The sequence below is a fragment of the Drosophila ficusphila genome, unplaced genomic scaffold, assembly GCF_018152265.1.
Source record: "Drosophila ficusphila isolate 14025-0441.05 unplaced genomic scaffold, ASM1815226v1 contig_791, whole genome shotgun sequence".
Classification (NCBI taxonomy): domain Eukaryota; kingdom Metazoa; phylum Arthropoda; class Insecta; order Diptera; family Drosophilidae; genus Drosophila; species Drosophila ficusphila.
This window is the reverse complement of record NW_025064737.1, coordinates 9,979,987-10,000,000: the sequence shown is the minus strand read 5'-3', so window position 1 is coordinate 10,000,000 and position 20,014 is coordinate 9,979,987. Positions and strand designations below refer to the sequence as shown.

The following is a 20,014-nucleotide window of genomic DNA, read 5'->3' as shown; positions in this document are numbered from 1 at the left end:
TTTCGTCTTTGAAATTGAAAAATACGCTATCTATCAAATAGCGCATTTGGTTTATCTGAAATATATTTTAGGAAGTGTCATTAAATGTTTACCAAACCCAAAATACCACAACTTCATTACCAAATTAACATCATCTTCCAAAATGTTAACGTCCAGATTAATCACCATATCGTGTTCCTCAAAATAAGGCTCTGTGGTTTCCGGGTCACAGCCTAGCCCCGCCAGTATGGACACGTATCTGGTGCCCTCCTTGTTACATTTGATCTGCATGGTGGGACAGAACAGCATTACCATAAGTGCTGCAAGTCCATGTATGTTGGGCATTAAAGTGGTTCCACGGACTATCAGGTTCTGGCCGTTGGAGTTCTCCACGGTTGTGTGGGCCACAATCATTTGATCGTGTTGATCGTGGGGATCCGCATCGAGAAGCACCGAGTTTACCGAGCCACTATCGATATTCACCGTTTTCCAGACACCCACTCGAATGACGGAGTACATGGAGGTCTCCAAGGGACTGTAGGGTCCCTTCAGCATCACCATAGTGTTGCACAAATTCATCGGAGGCGGAGGTAAATCAAGATCTTGGGGTAACTGAACGGAGCGCAGATACTCCTCATTGACCCGCTGTCGCTCCGCCGAACTCGAATAACGGGCAGATTCCTGTTTTTGTTCTCGGAAGTCATGATCCTGACGAGACATGAAGTCTTCCTCAGCGCGACGAGCTAATTTAAGCTCTACCAGCTTTTCGTTGAGCAGGCCATCACGCATATGGATGAGAACGGCTGCCACATTGTTGTACAGCGAATACACCTCAATCTCGACACGACCGCATTTGGCCACCGAGCTAAGCATTTCGTTGGCCTTCTTGGGCCACCGATTACTCGTGCTGATTACCATAGACGGTTGCACCAGCGCCAGTCTGCACTCGAAGACACGTGGTGGCAAGTCTCCATACTGGTCCATTAGCTCCTCTGGCATCAGACGTATCTGCTCCATGGGCAACAAATAGCAGTCTCCATAGTCGATGAAGCGAACATAAAACTTCGGCTGGCGATTGCTCTGGTTGTCTGGGCGAATCACCGTGGCGCGTTGGAAATAACTATTCCGCTTTGCCAGCACCATCTGGCCTTTTCTGAGGGCCGCAGCGTTTAAGACGTGATTTCGCAACTGCTGTGGGGCATTGAGTATCTCGGACATGTTTCGAATGCACTCAGCAAAGGATTGAGGTTGAAAGTAGAACTTGCCGCAGCTAACAATCTATGGGTTAAAAGGAGAAACTCAGAAAACGTTGACGGTAGTCATTAGTTTACTTACGCATGTAATCAAGCCAGTAACTGTCTTGTCGTAGACAGATGGCAAGGCAAGCAGCTCTACGTTCAACGGTTTTGTGGGAGGGACCCATTGTCCCTCGATTAACTCTCCAATCTTTCGCTGCTGAACGTAATTCATAAAGTTAGTCTGACTGAAATCGACAAAAACGAAGCCTCTATACAACACGAATGCTTATAAGAATAAAGCCAACTCACTCCATAATACGCAGCGGGCGTTGCAACCGGTCAATTCTCATTCGAACCGCCTTGTAAACTTCACTTTGAATTCTGCCCGACACGGTCACGAGTTTAGTTGCGTCTGCATTGCAATCGTCTTGCTTGAAGGTGACAAACACCTTTTGCGATCCGGGTTGAAAGGTAACATCAATGTTTTCCGGTGGTATTTTAGCCTCTAGAAAAAGCTCCTTTATGCGCCTAGTGTACAGTTCACCCATATACCCGGGCTTATAATTGGTAAAATATACTGTGCGACAGGGATCATTCCCCGAAATCACCTGGTACATATTACGATCCGGTTCCGCAACCGACAACTTGGAACGCAAGAAATAATTCGGATAAAATGCACCGGCAATTATCACTTTAAAGATGATTCCTCTTTCACGATCTCCCATCACCTGACTGGGATCAACTGTGAACGGAACCAGGCCAATTCTCGAAACACGCAAGCGTAGCTCCTGCACCAGCAGGTGCATCTCCTTTAGCGATCGCAAGGAGACATGGAAACGCTTCGCCCAACGATTAGCAGACTCTTCCTGCTGGTGGCCAACTTCGATCATGTTTAAGTAGGTCTGCGGAAAAGGGTTTGGCTTTAAGTGAAATCTTTAAAACGGTATTCACTTACCAGATAAACGCGCCAAATGGCCACCAAGTCAGAGCCACTTCCATCGGCAAAAATGTAGTGCATCCAAAATGACTCGAATCCTGCCCCTTGTTGCCCACGAGCTTCGTCCAAATACAAGCCACGCATCGATAAGCCAGCAGCTGCAAAACAATTAAAAATAAACTCAATATAAACTTATAAATTTAAGTTTACTTAACATGGAGTTTTGATATATAAACTACCTTACATCAATCATGGAACTCTCACTTACCAATAATAATCGCTTCTTCGAGTAAGTTAAACGCATAGCCCAGGATGATGAGGCGGCTCAAGCGCGGGTCCAAGGGCAGGCGAGACATGATTGTGCCCCAGAAGGTAATATCGCCATCCAACTCGTTATAGATGCCATCTACTGTTGGAAAGAGTGCACCGATCTCCTTAAGCAACAGTATTGAGTTTTGTATGTCCGAAAGATTGGGCGGACTCATAGCCAAAGCCAGTATTTCAACCGGAGAACCCATGTCCAGATCCTTGGCCTTGAGCACCGAAAAATGCAAGGGCAATCGCAGCATTTCTGGGACTCCGTACTCAGACAAATTCTGGTGGTAAAAGGACTTTTTGACCATTCGGTAGACACGACCGCTTCGCAGACGCCCAACACGTCCGGCACGCTGGCGACAATTCGCCTTGGAGGCCCAAGTTAGGCGAAGGGAAGAGAAACCGGTGGCCGAGTCGGTGACCAACACTTTGGTGAGACAGAAATCAATGACGTAGGAGACATCCGGCACCGTAATGGAGCTTTCAGCGATATTCGTTGTGAGAATGATCTTGCGGTAGCCAACAGGTGGTGGCTGAAACACATCCCGTTGATTTTCCGGGGTCATCAGAGAGAAGCAGCGCACAATGAAGACCTTCATTTTTGGACTGTAAAGTAATCAGAACAGATAACATTGTTACCAAATAATAATGCTTGCTTCGTGAAAGGAATAAAGAAAAACAACACATACAATTCTAAATTAAATATAAACCGTTTGCTTACTCATCCTTTGTCATAGAAGTAATACTTTCTGCCATGGTGTCGATCTCCAATACACCTGGCAAAAAAACGAGCACAGCTCCATATCGCAGAGCTTCATCGTAAGTCAACTGCGTTTCTCCATTCCGCTCCATGTTGTCAATAACCATAATGATTTTCATCGCCGCCTTGTAGCCATCCTCGTTTATACGTGGATAAAAATCTTCTTCGCCCGCATCTGGCTTCCACTTAATGTGGGCCATCTGGTCGCGGTAGAACTTCTCGATGGAGTATTTACGCCCATGACTGGCGCTGATTACCGGCGGAATCGAGTTTGTCGTTGTAAAATAGTCCCGCAGCTCCCGAGTATCAATAGTGGCCGACATTAGGATAACTTTCACTTGACGGGAATTGGTGGCCAGCAAGCGACGAACCAGAATCATTAGGAAGTCCATTTCCTGATTTCGCTCGTGCACCTCGTCCAGCACGATGTGAGTGTAGTGGGTGAGGGTCTTGTTGAGAATCAGGTTGTTCAGCAGCACTCCGGTGGTGCAGTACAGTAGGCGGGTCTCCTCCAGACTCTTCGGGCGATGAAGGCCCACCTGAAAGTTGCAAACGGTGTTCGGCTGCCATTGGCGCTCCTGGCACACCCTATTAGCTATGGAGATAGCGGCTATGCGACGGGGCTGGGTCACCACAATGTTGCAATATTGACCGCTCTTATAACCTTCGTCCAAAATGTATTGAGGCACCTAAAACAAATAAATAGCTTATTACAGTAAAATTCCGATAATCAGCAATAGGTCACATGTGACTAATTAATCTTAAATACTAACATCCTCAAAATTTAATAGTAAATATTGTTCTAGTTATTAAATTTTAGATCTTGAACTTGTAACTTCTTTTGGTTTAATTTAGCGCGTTCTTTTAAAATCCGATTAAACCAACTGTTATCGGTTCTTCGATAGTTTCTTGCCAGTGCTGTAAAACATTTTAGCCGGCGAATCAGATTGTTTACATTTTTAGTCCTGCTCAGGTTTTGTTTAAAATGCATACAAAAATACATTAAATTAGAGACAGAATGGAGTTGCACGTTTACGAAGACTGCTGGCAATTGGTACAACGATTCCAGAGATTGGTCAACGATGGCGAAGCATGCGAGTTCGAGGTATTTTGCCGGTGCTGGCGAGAAATGCAGCTACAGCACCTCTTCACGGCCCAGTCGAACTACGCCGAGGTAATAGCCACCACATTTGCGGCACTGCACGTGGCCAAAAGGCTGTCTTGTTCACGACGCACCACTGGAGACATCTTTGCGGCATCTCGTGCACAAAGAATCGCCGGATTCTATCTGCTCTACGTGATCTACAATAAGCAACCCACTCACAACTTTGTGAAGATCGAGGTCTCACCTCGTACTTGGCAGGAACTAACGGACTACGCCCTGGAACTGCGCAAGGACGGTCCCGAGAAAAAGGATTCGCACCAGGTGGCGTACATGTTTTGGCAACTCGTTCAAACGCAGGCCTTTCGCTTTACAGCGCTAGATTACTGCCAGGGATTGGACAATCTGGTGGATTATGATCGATTGGAGATCGTTGCGGGTGCCAAAATTCAAAGGAACAGTGCCCAGTTGCAGAAGCAATTACGTTCCAATACAGTCAGTCTCACCTACGAACTGGAGGGCCTGCGTACCCTGGACCTGGCCAGTCAGCCATTATGTGATTTGGAGTCAGCCTACAATGCTCAAAAGGACAAACTGACTGGGCAGGAACTGGCCCTTCCGCGAACCCAAATCTTTGGCCAACTGCGCGAGGTCTTCGCCGATATCCAAACAATACTAGGGGCTAAAAAGACTCCCGGAGATGGAGACCAGCCCACAACTTCGAGAAGCAATCAGTTAGAAGTGCGCCAAAGGGTGCGAAACAAGGCCATGTACGGCGACGAAAAAATCGAGCCGCAGCAACCAGCGGAGGAGCTCGAAGTGGAACTTGAAGTCATTGAAGCCTATCAACGCAGGATGTCATCGGCCACCGTTTTCCAACGGCAACTGCCCGGTGATGTACAGAGAGAATACGAGCTCGATGAATACAGCAACGAGGAAGATGATGAAGAGCGGGAAGAAGACGTTACCGAAGAAGAGGTTCAAGAACTACTGGGATCCTAAATTAAAGTAGCGAAGTCAACGTTATTATAGTTTAAATAATTTTAATAAATATTTATTTACAGTTTAAAGTAGTTGATTTTCGTTTAAAAACATGAAGAACGGCAAGATATATAACATGTGTTCAGATGAACAGTAATGTGCTCTATGCGCATGTGTATGTATTAGGTTTGCGCCATAAAATACTATTTATAAGCGAGTGTAGGTCAGACCCAAATGACCTTGTTATCACTTAAAGATTTGTAAACAAAAGTTGCTGTGCGGGGGTCAAAGATCCCTTTGATATGCTTTGATAGCAAACGCGGCTTCTCCGTAGACCATAGAAAATAATATATGATTCCTACAAAAACTCAACCGTGTAAGCGTCTTAATTTGGAGGCATTTACAACATGAATCAAAAATGATTCTTCATTGGCGATTTTGACTGAATTTATCCTACCAATATACTATTTAAATTAAATATATTTAATAGTTTAAAACACAAAGTGTGCAACTACTTTATATTTGCACATTTTTGAGGAAAAATGTACAAAATATTCCACATGAAGTCCAGCCAAATTTATTACCACAGCAAATAAAGCTTGCTGGGCTTTATAAATTCTGTAAACAAATTTTTGTTTTTAACCTGGCAACACTTACCTGCGTAGTCTTCCCGCATCCCGTTTCGCCCTTGAGAATTACAACAGGATTAGATTTGATTGCAGCCACGATTTCCTCCCGCTTGGCGTAGATCGGTAAATTTCTGTCACGATTAAGATTGAATCGATACTTTTTGTAATACTCTTCATCCTGGCGGATTTCGAACTCTTCTGCTTCTTCATCGGTATCTATGTCGTCCAGCGTGCGATTGCGCCTGCTTGGACCGGCCTCGTCGCGCCGCGACTATATCAAATGACATATATGTAAACACACAAAACTGCTGACACAAACATTTTTCTTACTCGGTTCATTCGCTGCTTTTCCTGTTCCACGATTTTTTCGACATAATCTTTTCCGATTACTTCGCGTTTAAGCACTTTAGAATCGGTGGTATCCACTGCCATCTTGCTCGGATCGCTACTAAGAAATCCCTGTGGAGCAATTTCGCGCTTAAATTCCTTCGAAAAGTCGAAGAAGTCCATTATTTCTGGATCCATTTCTTATATTTTTAAGCTTAACGCTGCAACCCAAAATTTTACAAGCCCGCGTCGCGTCAAGTCAAACGGTAAATTGTAGAGGTGGTACTTTTGGCGTCAAAGGTGGCATAAGATCGACAGTCCCGTTATCGGTGTTGGAAGCTTTATGTTAGGAATATTCATATATAAAATAAATCAATATATCGGCGCAAATATTCGACTATTTGGTTAAACTAGGGCTTATTTAGAACAAATAGCGTAAGCTCCGCTTTTTTTATTATTGTTCATGACCGTTAATTTTCAAAATATGTAATGTTTTTTCCGTAACAAAAATTAAAACAATATGTATCGAATATTAGTTAGACAAAATTTTCTCATATCGAATATGCCGACTGTCGAAACTGTTCCAGCTCTAACTTGTTCGGGGAAATTCAATAGCAAAACAATTTTTTGGCAACTTTAGTTTAATTTCGGCCGCAAACATGTCGCTTACTATGCGAATTTTCACCGCATCGCGCAATGGTAGGTGCTCAGCTTCCCCATTACCTCTTGACTCCCGGAAAATCCGAATTTTCCGTAGAAACTGCTCCAAATGAGGTTATGTAAGCTTATGTCATAGCAAAACAAAGGACTAAATTGGCTTATTTACAAAATACCCTTAAATATTTAAATGTGATTTAATGGCAAAATGTTTTCCCCACAGGTCAGCGCATGTTTGGCAGCCAGGGAGCCTGTCTTTTTGCCGCCAAACGCACGGAACCGAAAGATATCGTCGAGGTTCCCAAGGGCTATGTGTATGTAAACAACAAGGAGCAAAGCATGGAGTTCTCGGACATCACAGATCGGGCTGCGTCCACCATGTTCTTTGGCGAACTCTTCCGTGGATTTGCCGTTACCCTGGCGCACATCTTTAAGGAGCCGGCAACCATCAACTACCCCTTCGAAAAGGGACCGCTGAGCCCGCGATTCCGCGGTGAACATGCTCTGCGGCGCTATCCGAGCGGCGAGGAGCGCTGCATCGCCTGCAAGCTCTGCGAGGCCATCTGTCCTGCCCAGGCAATCACCATCGAAGCTGAGGAACGAGCGGACGGCAGCAGGCGCACCACACGCTACGATATTGACATGACTAAGTGCATATACTGTGGATTCTGTCAGGTTGTGTGGATACATAATTTTGAGCCAGTCTCAGGTTACTAATATACTTATTTATTACCCCGCAGGAGGCTTGCCCTGTGGACGCCATCGTCGAGGGTCCCAACTTCGAATTCTCCACAGAGACGCACGAGGAGCTGCTCTACAATAAGGAGAAGCTACTCTGCAACGGCGACAAGTGGGAGTCCGAGATTGCCTCCAACTTGCAGGCCGATCATCTCTATCGTTAAAGTTGCTTGTACCCCCTAGAATTCCTTGTTTAGACGATTTCCAATTAAAGATCGCTGCTATGGCTGCGTCTTAAGCGAATCGACTAGTTGTTCAGTGATATGCGATCTGTGGCAGGCGGAACTAGTAACTTGTTTAATATTTTTACGATTAAATTGCTCTTCTATACAAGTAAGCCGTTGGTAAAGGCGGCTAATCAAATCATGCTAAACAAGTTTACAATAAACTTGGGAAAAAAATTGAGCATTTTTTTTCAACAACCAACTTGGTAAATATATTGAAACAGAGTTCTCTTTAGTTGACATTGTATTTCGCCTACTTTTATTATCTTAAAGCCGGTTAGTTGTTAGTAAATAGGTAGTTAAATCAACCTTTTATTTATATTTTTAAAAAGAATTCGCTTAATTATTTAAAAATGAAAGACCTAGGGAATTAAATAATTTATAGGGGAACAAGAACTAATTTAAAGTGACAATCTGGCAGTGACACTTAAAACAGGACCTTATCCGCTTTGAATCCTTATTTTGAAGCGTTTTTACCGGTCATAGAAGCAAAACAACGAATTGATATTGGAGTGAGCACATTATTGTCCCGGACCAGCTAGGCTCTTCTCCATGAACTTCTTTTTGGCGAAGCAGGTCCACCATTTGTTGGGTTTGCCGTCCTCGGTGTTGAATACCTTCTCTAGCACTCGGTTTCCGGTTTCGTGGCGCAGCTGCAGGAGATACTGACGCATCAGATCCGCATCCTGGGCGGTTTGTGGTTTGGCATAGACGGCGTTCAACGGAAAGCCGGCATCCCCGGGAATGTCGAACTTGGAGATGGCCAGGCTGTACATGTCCTGCTGTCCCTGAGCCTTGCTCGTCGACCGATTGAGCTTCTTTAGGCATTCGGTAATATAGAGCGTAACATAGATAAGCACGCGATCAACATCGGACTGTAAAAGGGAACAGAATAACCAATTAACATTTCCCAATCCATATTTTCATCTCTGGACTTAAGCCTCACCTTAATTTCGTATGTGCGGAAAAATACATTCGCTTTGAAAAAGTATAGTGACTCATCTATGATGTCGCTCTCCACATTTGCACTGGGCGCTGGTCCGCGCACCTGTGTCCTAAGTGGAAGAATTGCCATGTTGCCTACTTGCTGGCGCACTTCCTTGATCTGCGAGTGATAGGCCTGCAAAAGATTTACATTTAGAAACATTTTCCCAAAAAATGATACCTGGCAGGGGGTCATCACAAAAGCAGGTGATATTCCAAAAGAAAACTAATCGCTATGGGCTTAAAACTTCCTGTCTCGTTGCTACTCACCGGCATCTTAAAATGTATGTTATCAGTAGATTTTACTAACGCTTTTAATGTTTTTATGTATTTTTCACAGAAAAAAACAGTTTATAGGCGTCCTCTGTTTACAATTTTATCAGCCCTGACTTATCGATAGCGTCGATAACTTAAGGTCTGCGTTCAGTATTTTTCCTTGCTTATGGCCATACTTTTTAATCAGGTGCCATTTTCAAAAACTTTATAACTTGTTCAATTCAATGTTACCAATTGAGTACTATAATTTTGGTTGGTTCCTAGAGAGAAAAAGTTGAATTAAATGAATATATGAATATGTTGACCCTAGATGTAAAAAAGCACACCGAAGTCAGTTTAATATATATTGATATTAGCAATCTCAGTTCTCATGCTAATAAACTTAAAATTTTTGACGCGTACACGTCTACTAAAATAAATAAGTTTGGATTTGAATCTCTATGGATCAAAGTAAAAATTTCTTGCAGGACGTGGCCAACATCGCTGGCCAAAAAAATCTCACCCAACTGGAAAAATCAGCCATGGCTTATAAGCGTTTGTTTCTGGAATTGGAAACCCGGACACAAACGGCTGCTTCTGATCCTTCGCCCTCTGCTACTCCTGCCGCCACTCAGGGTTTGCGGGCCAGTGCCTCGGAATTTGTGCCGCAGGTGCCAACCAACAGCGAAAGAATTCCGTCCGAGGTGGAGGACGAACAGGATGAATACTCAGATGAGGATCGTTTCGATGTGGAGCGCGCCATGAGACCTGTTAGTTTGTAATTTAATTTTGAGTTAGTTTATTCTTATTTTTTCCTTAGCCCAAACCCTCAATCTACGGTTTTTGTAATCCCAACTATGAGTGCGAGGACGCGTGCGAGAGTCACTTAGAGGCGGAGAAGAAACGGAAGTTTGGTAGCAGGGCTCCCAAGTTCCGGCCAAATCAGCCAATTTGTCGTGCTCTTAAGACAGAAATGAGCTCAGTTCCGACGACAAAGCCTCCCAAGGAGCTGGCCAACGGACAGCCACACTTCAAAGGACCCTATATGCCGCTTTTGCAGCACCGGATTGCCAATGCGGAGGGCTACGGCTTGATCCGGGGACCAAACCAACGAAACAGCTTGCTCCTGGAGGACATGGTCAAGCAGCTTGCTCGCCTAGAAAACTGTCCCTTCAATCTTAATTCGCTATTCCACGGTAAAGGTCCACAGAATTCTTCATCCTAAATAAAATAGAAATGAACTAAACTTTACGAAAGTCTTAATAAAAGAGGGCCCTGAGTTTGTAGTCGATTTGCTAATCAGACTTGTCGTTTTCTTAATAAAGTCACGATCGTTTTTTTAGCTGAGAAAGAAAAATGGGGAAAAAAAATAAATCCAAAAAGTATCGAAAGAAAGATCCTCTTGTAAGTTTTCCAATTTAACCAACGTGCATTAAACATTAATTTCATTTTAGCCTCCAACTTTGGAAGAACCTGAAACTCAACCTGCTGAGTCTTCAGAGGTCGTCGAGGAGAAGGTTCCTGAGCCCAAGGAAACTCCTCCGGAGATGAACTCGGAGGCTACCAAGGAGCAGGTGGAACGGATCTGGGCTTTGGCCACCATTCCACTTCGTTTGGATAAGCAGATCCTGTGCATTAAGGATGTCCAACAGCAGCTTTTCAAGTTGCACCTGCACCAGATGACGCTCCTCGATGGCTGCACCGAATTCCTCCAGGAACTTAATGCCGTGCAGCCGAGCAATGCCCTCGAGGCGGAGCTGATCATGAACACGTTTGGCGAGGTCAAGTCCAAGTTATCGCAGGTCTTCGAACACTTTCTGCCCGCTCAGTTGGATATGCTGAAGCACGAAATGAAGATTTTGCAAGTGACCAGCAAGGAGATCTCCAAATAATTTGATATTCTTGATTTGTTTTTAAAGCAGAATAAAAGAATACCTTTTAAAAAAGCGTTACCTTAAAACCGATTAATTAAATAATCACTTATCGATAATGACTATTAGAAAGACACCATCTCTATTTGAAAGCGCGCAAACTTATAAACTATTTCGGACTTAAATGAATCCACCGCCCAGTCGAGGACGTGCACCATCCAGATTCGTGCGGGGGCGTGGTCGTGGTGGCGGTGCCTACCGACCGTACTTTTACTTCCGACGCAATGGGCGTGTGATTCCTGCCCGCGGTAATCGACAACCCAATCAGGAGCAGCCCGCAGCATCAGACGAACCAAGTAGAGCACCGCCTGCAAATCAGCAACCAAGAGGATGGAGCCGCACTGCCAGCAAACGCGGACGCAACACCAACATGGACTGCAGCTTTCTGCGACCGGAAAACTACGCTGCCCCAGAGGATGGACTCCAGGTGCAGAGCATTGCGGTCGACAATCCGAGGGCCTATCCCGGTTGGCGGCTGTATTTTCTGCGGGAGAAATATGAGGAGGGCAACGAGTTGGCCAGAAGGATTATGGCCGTGGAGGCGCACTACCAGCGCAATCCGCACAACTATGATTTCATGAAAATCCGGGATCAGGGATTCTTTTCGCTGCCCGCCAAAACCATTCTCCAGGATGAGCAGCTAAAGCAGGTTTGGCCTGGTCTGGCGGAGGATATTCGGGAGCACCCACTCCGCACGCTGGACACTCTATCGCTGGCCATGCACACAGTGGTGGTTAACCACCTTTTAGATTGCAGTGACTCCGCCGCCAGTTCCATCTCCACGCCAGAGCAGTACATTCCACCAACACCGCGGCTTCGCAAGATCTATGTGCGACCGTGGAACTTTTTGCCCGTGGATACGATGGAAGGGATCAGTCACTCCCGCGTGGACACTCTGATTGCCATTCGGGGCACCGTGAGTGGTGTGGGTGAGCCCAGCTACAGCCTCACTTGGCAGGCCTTTCGCTGCAGTCGCTGCCAAATGGAGATGGCAATGCGCCAGCGGGGAACCTTCCAGCCGCGTCCCTACACCTGCAAGAGATCCGAGTGCGTGGCGCGCGATGGCTTTCTGCCTCTTAGGAACTCTCCATACACACGGCTCTCCGTTCGACAGATCATTCGCCTGGAGGAGTCCAGTCTGGCGCAAGTTCATGACTTTGAGAGCAGCTTGCCCGGCGAGATGGACGTTGAGCTGCGACACGATCTGGTAGATACGCTGCGAGTGGGTCAGGAAGTCGTGATAACCGGAATCCTCAAGCTGCAGGAACTGGGCGAGGATGCTTCCACAGGAGACGTTTCCAACCAGATGCAGGCCTACCTTAAGGCGGTAAGCATCCGCGATGCAGCTGCCCTCAAGCGAGAGTTCAGCGAGCGGGACTTGGAAGCCATTGCCATGATCAACGGTGAACCGAATAGCTTCAAGCTGATTGTGCAGTCCATTGCCCCAGAGGTTTACGGCCATGAGCTGCCCAAGGCAGCCTGTCTGCTTTCCCTTCTCGGGGGTAGAGGAGCGGAGGCTGAAGCCATCAACGTTCTGCTGGTGGGAGATCCCGGCATTGGCAAGACTAAGATCCTGCAGAGCTGCGCACAGATCACGGAGCGCGGTGCCCACGTGAGTGGAAAAAAAGGTGCCCAGTCTGCCCAGCATCTGGGTGTGACCTTCGCTGGAAGGAACAAGCGTGTCCTGCAAGCTGGTGCCTTAATGTCAGCTAGTGGTGGAGGCCACTGCACCCTGGACGATGTGGACAAGCTGGCCTCCAAGCAAGCCATTCTGCTGCAGTGCCTGCAATCGGGTGAGGTGAATCTCCCACTTCCGGGAGCCTTTGGATCGTTTCCCACCCAACCATCGGTGATTGCCTGCGCAAATCCGCAAAGGGGACAGTACGATGAAGGCCGTTATCTTCTTCAGAATATTAACATTACGCCTTCATTGCTCCGGGAGTTTCACCTGGTCTACGTGCTCCTGGACAAGCCTTCGGAGAGGGACATGTCCTTGACTGCTCACGTTAGAGCTCTCCATGCTGGGGCTAAAAAGCGGGCCAGAATTGCAGCTCGATATGCTCTGAAGCCCAAAATGAGTGACTCCATGAACGAGGCTACATTTAATGTACCAGCGGCGGGAACAGAAGATGACACAATGAAAACGGAGGACGACAACGACAGCATCTTGCAGCAGGACTACGATCTGGATAAGAAGCTGGAACTGCTGCCGGAGGAAGGGGACTTAGACCTGCTGCCACCAGTTTTGATCAAGAAATTCGTTGCCTACGCCCGCCAGGAAGTGAATCCTCTATTAAACGAAGAAGCTGGCAACGCCATCCTGCGATTCTTCCTGGAACTGCAAGGAAGAAACGGGCAGGATGAAGGCGACTCCAGCCAAATCGGAGTGGGGTAAGTGCACTCTTTTGGTAGTTTATTCAATTAAGTTATGTTTTTATTCTAGTTATAAGTAATCTATAAGTTAAGTTATTGGACTATCGCACAAGCTTAAGAAAGGAGGAGACGGGCAGCTCCAAAAAGATTGTCAGCAGGAAGGAGCACAGATAGGACATGGTCATCGTAAAGAAGATGAAGGCAAACTGTGATTCAAGGATAAAAGAAGTCTGGTTCTTATCAATTTATATTTGCTTAATAAACACAACTCACCATCATGCCAGTGCCGAAATATATGGGCTCACGCACTGTGGCCAAGACAATTCTTGCCACCAAAAGATGGACAATAAATGCTCCATATGTAAGGCGTCCCAAAATGCGGAAAATGGGCAGGCAAGCGAATTTACGGAAGATCCCTGACCAAAGAAAATTTCCGTTTAAACGTATTTTAAATACCGCTAAACCGATACTTACATCCCACTTTGCTGGCCATGCCCACAATAAAGATGCCCAAGCCAAAGGCCCAGATATTCCTCTGTAAGCCGGCATATAAGGCACCCCAAATGGCTGAGGGAGACACGTAGTAGTGCTGGAAGATGGGATGTGCGCTAAACAGCCACATAATTCCCACCGGGATGAGGGTAAACCAAAGCAACTGGAAGCTCTTCAGCTCCCGCAACTTGTATTGCTTTAAGCTCAGCTGATCGTTGGCCAAAGCGGCCAAAACTCCACAGAAGTAGCAACCGAAGTTCATCCAAGAAGAAGTGTAGAACTCGGTAAACTGGCGGTCTCCTATGAACGAATCCTTTTGGGTTCTATTTGATAGATGAAAAGAATAGTTGTCATTGTATTCTTATAGGTTTAAATCCAATAACTTACTGAGGCGTTGGCACAAAAATAGGATAATAGTCCATAACATATGTGAGCACCACTGGCAGTGCCACAAAAATAGCTAAGATGCCAGCATAAAGGTGTTTGCTCCACCTGGCGAACCTGTGACCCAACATCAGCAGGACCAAGCTAAGCACAAACGAATGAGTGTCCGCTGCCAAATACCAACCTTGAAGCAGGCACTACAGAAAAGAAATCCGAGATTTAATTGGAGTTACCTTAATTAATGATGTACTAAATCCAACTTACCCGCTCATCCGTGCGCACCATGTTGTTGATGTACAGTAGATTCGTCCACCAGTTGCGCCGGCAAGCCAGTTGCTCCCTTTCAAATATGTGTCGCCACAAAGGACCGCCAGCATTCTCGAAGTAGACTCCGCTCATGAGCAGAACAAAAGCATACGGAACAGTCAACCGAACATATCGAAATGCGTTAAACTTAACAAAAAGCTGAGCATATTGGGCAAAGCTCCATTTGTCCTTTTTGGATTCGAGGGCACGGGAAACCGACAGCCAATTTATGGTCAACAGCAGCCCACTGATCACAAAAAAGGTGACAGTGATTAGGGATCCAGAAACTAGTAAAGTGCCCGCTGCAGTGTGGAGAAGGCGCTCCGGATCCTGCGGATTGCTAATAGCACTCTCGTAAATAACCCAGTTGGTATGAGCGAAGATCACCATAAACATGGCAAAGAACTTGAAGCAATCGAGGAAGCGCAACTCCCTCCCAATCTTGCCACTTGGCTCCTGATTAAGGCGATACCAATTGCGAGCCACCGAAAAAGTGAGCAGCACCTGTTGAGTGGTGCTTTTGGGCGGCGTTTTGTAGTGATCTCGCTCCTTGAGCATCTTGTCATGTCGTCCTCGCTTCAGGTGGAGATCCACTAGGCTTCCCAGGCAAGCCAGTACCAATAGGCCGCCCAGTATTCCATAAAATGTCAGATTCCATGCATCTGTGAAAGATATTTATTTAATTGTTTTTTTTGTATTCCTTCCTTGTATGCAATTTCGAAGTTTTAAAAAATACTTCGAACTGAAAGGAATTTTATAAAGCTTGTTATAAAATTTGCGATTATGTTTAACACATGATAATTTGTTTGCAAATTGTTTACCCTTACCTTCTTCCACTTGATGACCCGCTCCATCGCAGTACTCCACCACGCTTTTAGCCAGCACCCCGAATCCACGACGCTGCAGCCGCCAATTAAGGCAGGCATTCGTCAATCGCTGGTGCCGTTGGCGATTGTTGGCTTCCATCGAGAACAAGTCGAGATACACGTTCACCTGCGAAAGATATTCAGCCATGGGTGGATCATTAAACGGCCCAAATGTCAACGGCGGGCCCTTGGCCTTGAAAGAAATGAGTGTGATTTGATTGAATTGGATCGGATTTCGCTGCTGACCGCCCATTTCCATTTTTGGCCAACGCCTAAATCAACAGCTTTTGTGTAACCAGCAATCGTAAATGCGTTTTGATGCCGACTGCATCAATGGCATCGCCACACAATTCCCATTTCCATCTCTCGGCTGCCAGATCCCATTACCCAGCTATCCAATGTTTAATCAGCGGATTTTCCGGCTGTAATTTATGCAATATTTATAGGTAATGAAGATGAAGATCACGCATTCGGTCAGAGGTATCAGCCAAAAGGGATTTTTGAATGAGACGTGACTTGTTTATTTTGGGGAATTGACTTAAATTTTAATGAGCTTTTGAAGTTTATTATTTTTAAAAACAAAGCGAAACCAGTTTAAAAACAGTAATAAATTTGGTAAACTGCATAATTTGGGTAAATTTTTTTGAAGTCTATTAATTTAAGAAAGCTGTTAAAAAAAAAATACATTAAAATTCAGTTAAAGAATAAAATGAAACCTACTTGCTTTAAACGTATATCTCTTTTAAAATTGAGCCCAGAGTAATTGCTAATTGCAAACAAGATTTTTATTTTGTTCTTATATTCCCTGCTTTAAACGCTGTTTAAAATTTCCGAAAAATGCTAGCAAAGATCCCCCTAAACTACGCCACTGCTCCATTAATCTGCAGCTCGCGGCGAGTGCGAGTTGAATAAACTTTGGTGCTGTTATCCCGGCTTCTGTGTCCGATGATTGTTGATTGACCATTTCGAGCGACGCCTCGCTGGGTTTTGAAATATCTGCCCAGCAGCGTGTTTGAAGATTGAATTAAATCGATCGTTAGCCGCAGCTGGATAGCTACCAATGAGGTGACACCTCCGAGTGACCTTACCTTTGCATTTTCCGTGAGCAAGCCGGCTTGCAGGGCTTCCACTTCGCTTTCGTCCAATCCGGCCAGCGAAGCCTCGCATTCGCGAAGGCAGAGGCCAAAGTAGAGTTGTTTGTGATCAAAGTGGTGGCGGTCGTACCGCGAAATCTCGGCAATTGCCCTCCAAGCGGCCACCGATTCATCCGGCTGGACTTCGGCACGGACGAAACAATATGTGGAGGACTGTCCATCGAACTCCTGGAGGCATCGATCGTAGTCATCCAAGTCGTACAGCGGCGGCATCTCATAGAACTGCGTCACTGCAAGGCGGAAGGGAAAGAACAGATCGAGAAACATCATGGGGAAACATCAGTCGGATGAATCAGCTCATTAAGTTGCAAACTAGTTTTTAGGCCTGCCAGATCCTTTTTTTCGCTAGAACTACACTCCCGGGTTCAATGGCTGTTAATTCAAGTGAAAGGAAACGAGTTTCCCTCGCTCGAACTTGAACTTGTTTTGCATTTTCCTGCTTTTGCGGCTGCATCTTCATCTTAAGTCCGATTGAGGGAAATAACCAAACCAAACAAATGTAAATAATGTAATTGTTTTTTTGCCTTTTTTGCTGGTCAAGTGACGGACTCAATCTCTTGTCAAATTCCAGACACTTTGGCTGAGTTAATTGTTTGTCGAAATAATGCTCAGTCATCGAAGTCTCGAGAGGTTTTTGTGCCTCCAATTTGGGAGGGGAACTTTTACCGCAGAACACGCGATTGGGAGGAGCAGGTGCAGATTAGGGTAATACCAACTTTGGCAAAGTATTCTATAGTTATATCGATTGAAAAGCATAGCATGCAATGTGTCACTTCATAATGGATTATGTGATTTTCGTATTTGTCGGTTTAGAACTTTTCCATTTGCAATAGGAAGTACGTATAACCATTATTCAAGCTGTATTAATCATAGACTTTACATGATAGGCGGTTTTAAACTACAGTTTGCAATCTGTTTTAAAAGTTTTTAGCCCTCTTTTCTGCAGGCAGATCACTAAAAATGATTGCCAGCTTAAATCAAAATTGTATAAATCAAATCCAACTTTTAAATCAGAAGCAAAATAAAAGCAGATTTTTAATACAGATTTTCAAAAAAGGGAAATATTTTATGATTTTTGAAAAAAATGCAAATTTTAAATGGGAATAAAAAAGATTAAAAACTATTTATCATTCACAACAATTTTTTTATCACCTGTACTAATGGATATGACACCTGATTTTACCAAAAACATATCAGCTATTTTTATATTCCCATAAATCAGCATTATACGGAAATAAATCCTGCCTACTGATTATAAGTTATCACAAACGATTTCCACTTACTGTTCAATTGAAAACATTGCGCAGCCGTTAAAATCGCGGCTAAAATCACGATGTGTAGCATCATCGTGGGATGTACCATATCGAATCGGCGGTCGTAATGCACCCTCTAATTAATTGTCTTTGAGAGACTCTTGGCACTTTCGTCACTCGGAGTGATCGGCAATCAAATGCAACGCCAGCGCACCAATAACAATAAGAAGCCGAATTTCATCAACCGATGCGAGGCGGCGCGACACGAAATAAATGAAGTAAAACAAAGCAGATGACCAGACCCAGGGGCTTCCGCTGTCCGGCCAATGCCAATGTTGTTAGGAAATGCACTTTTGGCCCAAACCAAACCGAACCGAACCGCAGTGATCCGCCAGCTAATGAACCGTTTGCCTCAACGTGCGAGCCGAGAATGAAACGCGGCCCAAACCGATGCGTGTGGGTAAAGTATCTGGACGAGATGAGGGCTCGCTGCCGCAGCCTCTGCCTCTGCTTCTGCCTTCGATTTCGGTTTCGATGCAGTTGCTGTAATGATGGGTTTCAAAACTCCCTCCGGGAAATGCGTTGGTTTCCGAAAAATAAAACAAAACGTAAAGGCAAAATGCGTTGGAACATGTTCGATGATGCTCGCCCACATGCAACTGATTTATTTGTTTACGTTTCGGGCCATCAGCCAGGTTAGCAGTTATTAGGCGCCAAGTTGCGACCATCTGGGCTTACGACTTACAAAAACCCCCCAAAAGTTCTGTAGCAAAACTAGTTTTGGGCAAATATGGAGATATGTATGTTAATCATCCAATGGAAAAGAACTAATTACCAACAACGTATATCTTGACGAAAACATGATGCGAAATTAATAATGGGAGACCTACTAACGGCCTCGAGCTTTTATTTTACAAACTGAGCGCGAACAGCAAAGAATAACATAAGACAGGTTCTATCAACTTTTGCCAATAAGGGCTAAAATCAAAAGACTCAGGAAACAAACTTGATTGTCAATTTTTGGCAAAACAACATTTTAATAAAAAGCTGAAGGTTAAATTTATTTCATTGAAAACATCAAGTAATTGTGGAACTTACAAGATGGAATGTCAAAAATAATTTTGTTACAAATTTTTTCTTTAATTTAACTATAGTGCAGTTCTTGCTGTATTTAAAAAAACTTAAAACTTGGTTTACAATTAAAGATCGCTTTTTGAGGCTCTTGTAAAGGTTTCAAATTTATCTTTCCAATGAAAAACTATAAACTTGTAAGAAAATAACTTTTGCAATAATTTTAGTTTTAAGGCTTTTTAACATTTAAGCTAATATATTTGTTTACCTCAGACAACTTCTTGGCCTGATTCACCTGTCCCAGGCACGTGCCCGTCTGGATCTGTCCCATGTAGTCAATCCACAACATGTTCGCGATGTGATATCCCTTCTGACCGCGAGCATCACACAGACCAGCCTTAAGTCAGACTCCGGTGGATCCGGAGCGCGTGGAGGAGGTGGTGGCGGCGTTGGAAAAGGCGCTCAACTGCGCAATTTTGTGCACTTGGTGCAAAAACGCTCGGCAGCTTTGGGACGGCGCATATTTGAATATGAGGAGTTGAAGGAGATCGGGTCGCGGGCTGGAATCTTAACCAACATCAGCCAGGTGGTGGAGATGGCCAACTTGGGCGGCTATTTGCTCATGAAGGGTGCAAACATGTACGAAGTGGTTCCGGACTGAGCAAATTGCAAATACCCGTATCAATATTTGACTAGTATCTGTGGTTTTCTTCCCTGTTAACTATTAGTTAAGTGGTTGTTAAACTGAGCTAAAATGTCTAGCAATAAATTAAAAATAACTATTACGGAAGACGTTATTTTAGTTCGAAATATGATTGAATTAGGCTGTTAGTAATTGAGTTATTGACGACAGTTAACTATAATAAAATATTCAGTGCCGCAAAATTGGTAAGAATTATAATACAAAAAGCATACTTTGGGGAGTATCTAAATAATTTGTCAATACACTAAGCTTCAAAAGTGTTCCTAATTAGATATATTGATATTTATTATAAATATTTAGAATAGGAATCAGATATACTTTTCAAAGTTGGCAAACAAAACATTTGAATTCAAAC

At 44.6% G+C, this 20,014-nt stretch overlaps 8 protein-coding genes across 9 annotated transcripts in view; 5 read left to right on the top strand and 3 right to left on the bottom strand.

Moving 5' to 3' along the window:
* The window catches only part of LOC108096442 (probable ATP-dependent RNA helicase spindle-E), a 7,385-nt gene extending 837 nt beyond the window's left edge, over positions 1 to 6,548 (bottom strand). Inside the window, exons 1-9 of the mRNA XM_017198045.2 lie at positions 6,272 to 6,548; positions 5,970 to 6,212; positions 3,191 to 3,918; positions 2,423 to 3,075; positions 2,173 to 2,312; positions 1,527 to 2,119; positions 1,315 to 1,462; positions 121 to 1,257; positions 1 to 55 (exon numbers count right to left, since the gene is read on the bottom strand). The exon at positions 1 to 55 is cut by the window's left edge and continues 67 nt beyond it. Of these exons, the coding sequence (XP_017053534.1) occupies positions 1 to 55; positions 121 to 1,257; positions 1,315 to 1,462; positions 1,527 to 2,119; positions 2,173 to 2,312; positions 2,423 to 3,075; positions 3,191 to 3,918; positions 5,970 to 6,212; positions 6,272 to 6,466 (3,892 nt within the window). The 5' untranslated portion in view covers positions 6,467 to 6,548. The remainder of the gene's footprint in view (positions 56 to 120; positions 1,258 to 1,314; positions 1,463 to 1,526; positions 2,120 to 2,172; positions 2,313 to 2,422; positions 3,076 to 3,190; positions 3,919 to 5,969; positions 6,213 to 6,271) is intronic.
* Positions 4,173 to 5,401, top strand: LOC108096466. The gene has a single exon (XM_017198082.1). It carries the CDS (start codon positions 4,248 to 4,250, stop codon positions 5,331 to 5,333), a length of 1,086 nt encoding a protein of 361 aa, XP_017053571.1. The 5' UTR covers positions 4,173 to 4,247; the 3' UTR covers positions 5,334 to 5,401.
* A 281-nt stretch (positions 6,549 to 6,829) lies between the features above and the next one.
* Positions 6,830 to 7,906, top strand: LOC108096487 (NADH dehydrogenase (ubiquinone) 23 kDa subunit). The gene is made up of 3 exons (XM_017198100.1): positions 6,830 to 6,967; positions 7,149 to 7,600; positions 7,666 to 7,906. The coding sequence occupies exons 1-3, from the start codon at positions 6,928 to 6,930 to the stop codon at positions 7,825 to 7,827; spliced, it is 654 nt and encodes a 217-aa protein (XP_017053589.1). The 5' UTR covers positions 6,830 to 6,927; the 3' UTR covers positions 7,828 to 7,906.
* Positions 7,907 to 8,265: 359 nt separating this feature from the next.
* LOC108096498 (actin-related protein 2/3 complex subunit 3) lies at positions 8,266 to 9,269 on the bottom strand. Its single transcript, XM_017198111.2, has 3 exons — positions 9,142 to 9,269; positions 8,834 to 9,007; positions 8,266 to 8,762 (listed from the first exon to the last, which is right to left on the bottom strand). The coding sequence occupies exons 1-3, from the start codon at positions 9,145 to 9,147 to the stop codon at positions 8,409 to 8,411; spliced, it is 534 nt and encodes a 177-aa protein (XP_017053600.1). The 5' UTR covers positions 9,148 to 9,269; the 3' UTR covers positions 8,266 to 8,408.
* A 211-nt stretch (positions 9,270 to 9,480) lies between these two features.
* On the top strand, positions 9,481 to 10,372 carry LOC108096473. Its single transcript, XM_017198091.2, has 2 exons — positions 9,481 to 9,896; positions 9,947 to 10,372. Exons 1-2 carry the CDS (start codon positions 9,588 to 9,590, stop codon positions 10,349 to 10,351), a joined length of 714 nt encoding a protein of 237 aa, XP_017053580.1. The 5' UTR covers positions 9,481 to 9,587; the 3' UTR covers positions 10,352 to 10,372.
* A 25-nt stretch (positions 10,373 to 10,397) lies between these two features.
* Positions 10,398 to 11,086, top strand: LOC108096509. Its single transcript, XM_017198121.2, has 2 exons — positions 10,398 to 10,530; positions 10,581 to 11,086. Exons 1-2 carry the CDS (start codon positions 10,483 to 10,485, stop codon positions 11,016 to 11,018), a joined length of 486 nt encoding a protein of 161 aa, XP_017053610.2. The 5' UTR covers positions 10,398 to 10,482; the 3' UTR covers positions 11,019 to 11,086.
* A 58-nt stretch (positions 11,087 to 11,144) lies between these two features.
* LOC108096931 (DNA replication licensing factor REC) lies at positions 11,145 to 19,746 on the top strand. Of its 2 annotated transcripts, none has more exons than XM_017198887.1 (2): positions 11,145 to 13,448; positions 19,230 to 19,746. In XM_017198887.1, the coding sequence occupies exons 1-2, from the start codon at positions 11,182 to 11,184 to the stop codon at positions 19,615 to 19,617; spliced, it is 2,655 nt and encodes an 884-aa protein (XP_017054376.1). In that variant the 5' UTR covers positions 11,145 to 11,181; the 3' UTR covers positions 19,618 to 19,746. The 2 variants fall into 2 exon arrangements, with proteins under 2 accessions (XP_017054376.1, XP_017054384.1); XM_017198895.1 differs by lacking the exon at positions 19,230 to 19,746 and adding an exon at positions 13,501 to 13,605.
* Positions 13,450 to 18,301, bottom strand: LOC108096944 (nose resistant to fluoxetine protein 6). Its single transcript, XM_017198908.1, has 8 exons — positions 17,916 to 18,301; positions 16,567 to 16,862; positions 15,440 to 15,605; positions 14,571 to 15,274; positions 14,310 to 14,503; positions 13,905 to 14,245; positions 13,704 to 13,846; positions 13,450 to 13,636 (listed from the first exon to the last, which is right to left on the bottom strand). The coding sequence occupies exons 1-8, from the start codon at positions 17,992 to 17,994 to the stop codon at positions 13,532 to 13,534; spliced, it is 2,028 nt and encodes a 675-aa protein (XP_017054397.1). The 5' UTR covers positions 17,995 to 18,301; the 3' UTR covers positions 13,450 to 13,531.
* Positions 19,747 to 20,014: the final 268 nt, after the last annotated feature.

Bases quoted from the DNA above. Each gene is read 5' to 3' on its own strand.
- LOC108096498 (XM_017198111.2), bottom strand. The intron at 8,763-8,833 runs GTGAGGCTTAAG...TCCCTTTTACAG, and splicing joins TCCGCACATACGAAATTAAG to TCCGATGTTGATCGCGTGCT.
- LOC108096473 (XM_017198091.2), top strand. From the start codon at position 9,588: ATGGATCAAAGTAAAAATTTCTTGCAGGACGTGGCCAACATCGCTGGC. The intron at 9,897-9,946 runs GTTAGTTTGTAA...TTTTTTCCTTAG, and splicing joins TGGAGCGCGCCATGAGACCT to CCCAAACCCTCAATCTACGG.
- LOC108096487 (XM_017198100.1), top strand. From the start codon at position 6,928: ATGTCGCTTACTATGCGAATTTTCACCGCATCGCGCAATG. The intron at 6,968-7,148 runs GTAGGTGCTCAG...TTTTCCCCACAG, and splicing joins TTTCACCGCATCGCGCAATG to GTCAGCGCATGTTTGGCAGC. The intron at 7,601-7,665 runs GTTGTGTGGATA...ATTACCCCGCAG, and splicing joins TATACTGTGGATTCTGTCAG to GAGGCTTGCCCTGTGGACGC.
- LOC108096509 (XM_017198121.2), top strand. From the start codon at position 10,483: ATGGGGAAAAAAAATAAATCCAAAAAGTATCGAAAGAAAGATCCTCTT. The intron at 10,531-10,580 runs GTAAGTTTTCCA...ATTTCATTTTAG, and splicing joins ATCGAAAGAAAGATCCTCTT to CCTCCAACTTTGGAAGAACC.
- LOC108096931 (XM_017198887.1), top strand. From the start codon at position 11,182: ATGAATCCACCGCCCAGTCGAGGACGTGCACCATCCAGATTCGTGCGG. The intron at 13,449-19,229 runs GTAAGTGCACTC...TGTTTACCTCAG, and splicing joins TCCAGCCAAATCGGAGTGGG to ACAACTTCTTGGCCTGATTC.
- LOC108096466 (XM_017198082.1), top strand. From the start codon at position 4,248: ATGGAGTTGCACGTTTACGAAGACTGCTGGCAATTGGTACAACGATTC.
- LOC108096944 (XM_017198908.1), bottom strand. From the start codon at position 17,994: ATGGTACATCCCACGATGATGCTACACATCGTGATTTTAGCCGCGATT. The intron at 15,606-16,566 runs GTAAGGTCACTC...TATCTTTCGCAG, and splicing joins TGCTCACGGAAAATGCAAAG to GTGAACGTGTATCTCGACTT. The intron at 13,847-13,904 runs GTAAGTATCGGT...TTCTTTGGTCAG, and splicing joins CATGGCCAGCAAAGTGGGAT to GGATCTTCCGTAAATTCGCT.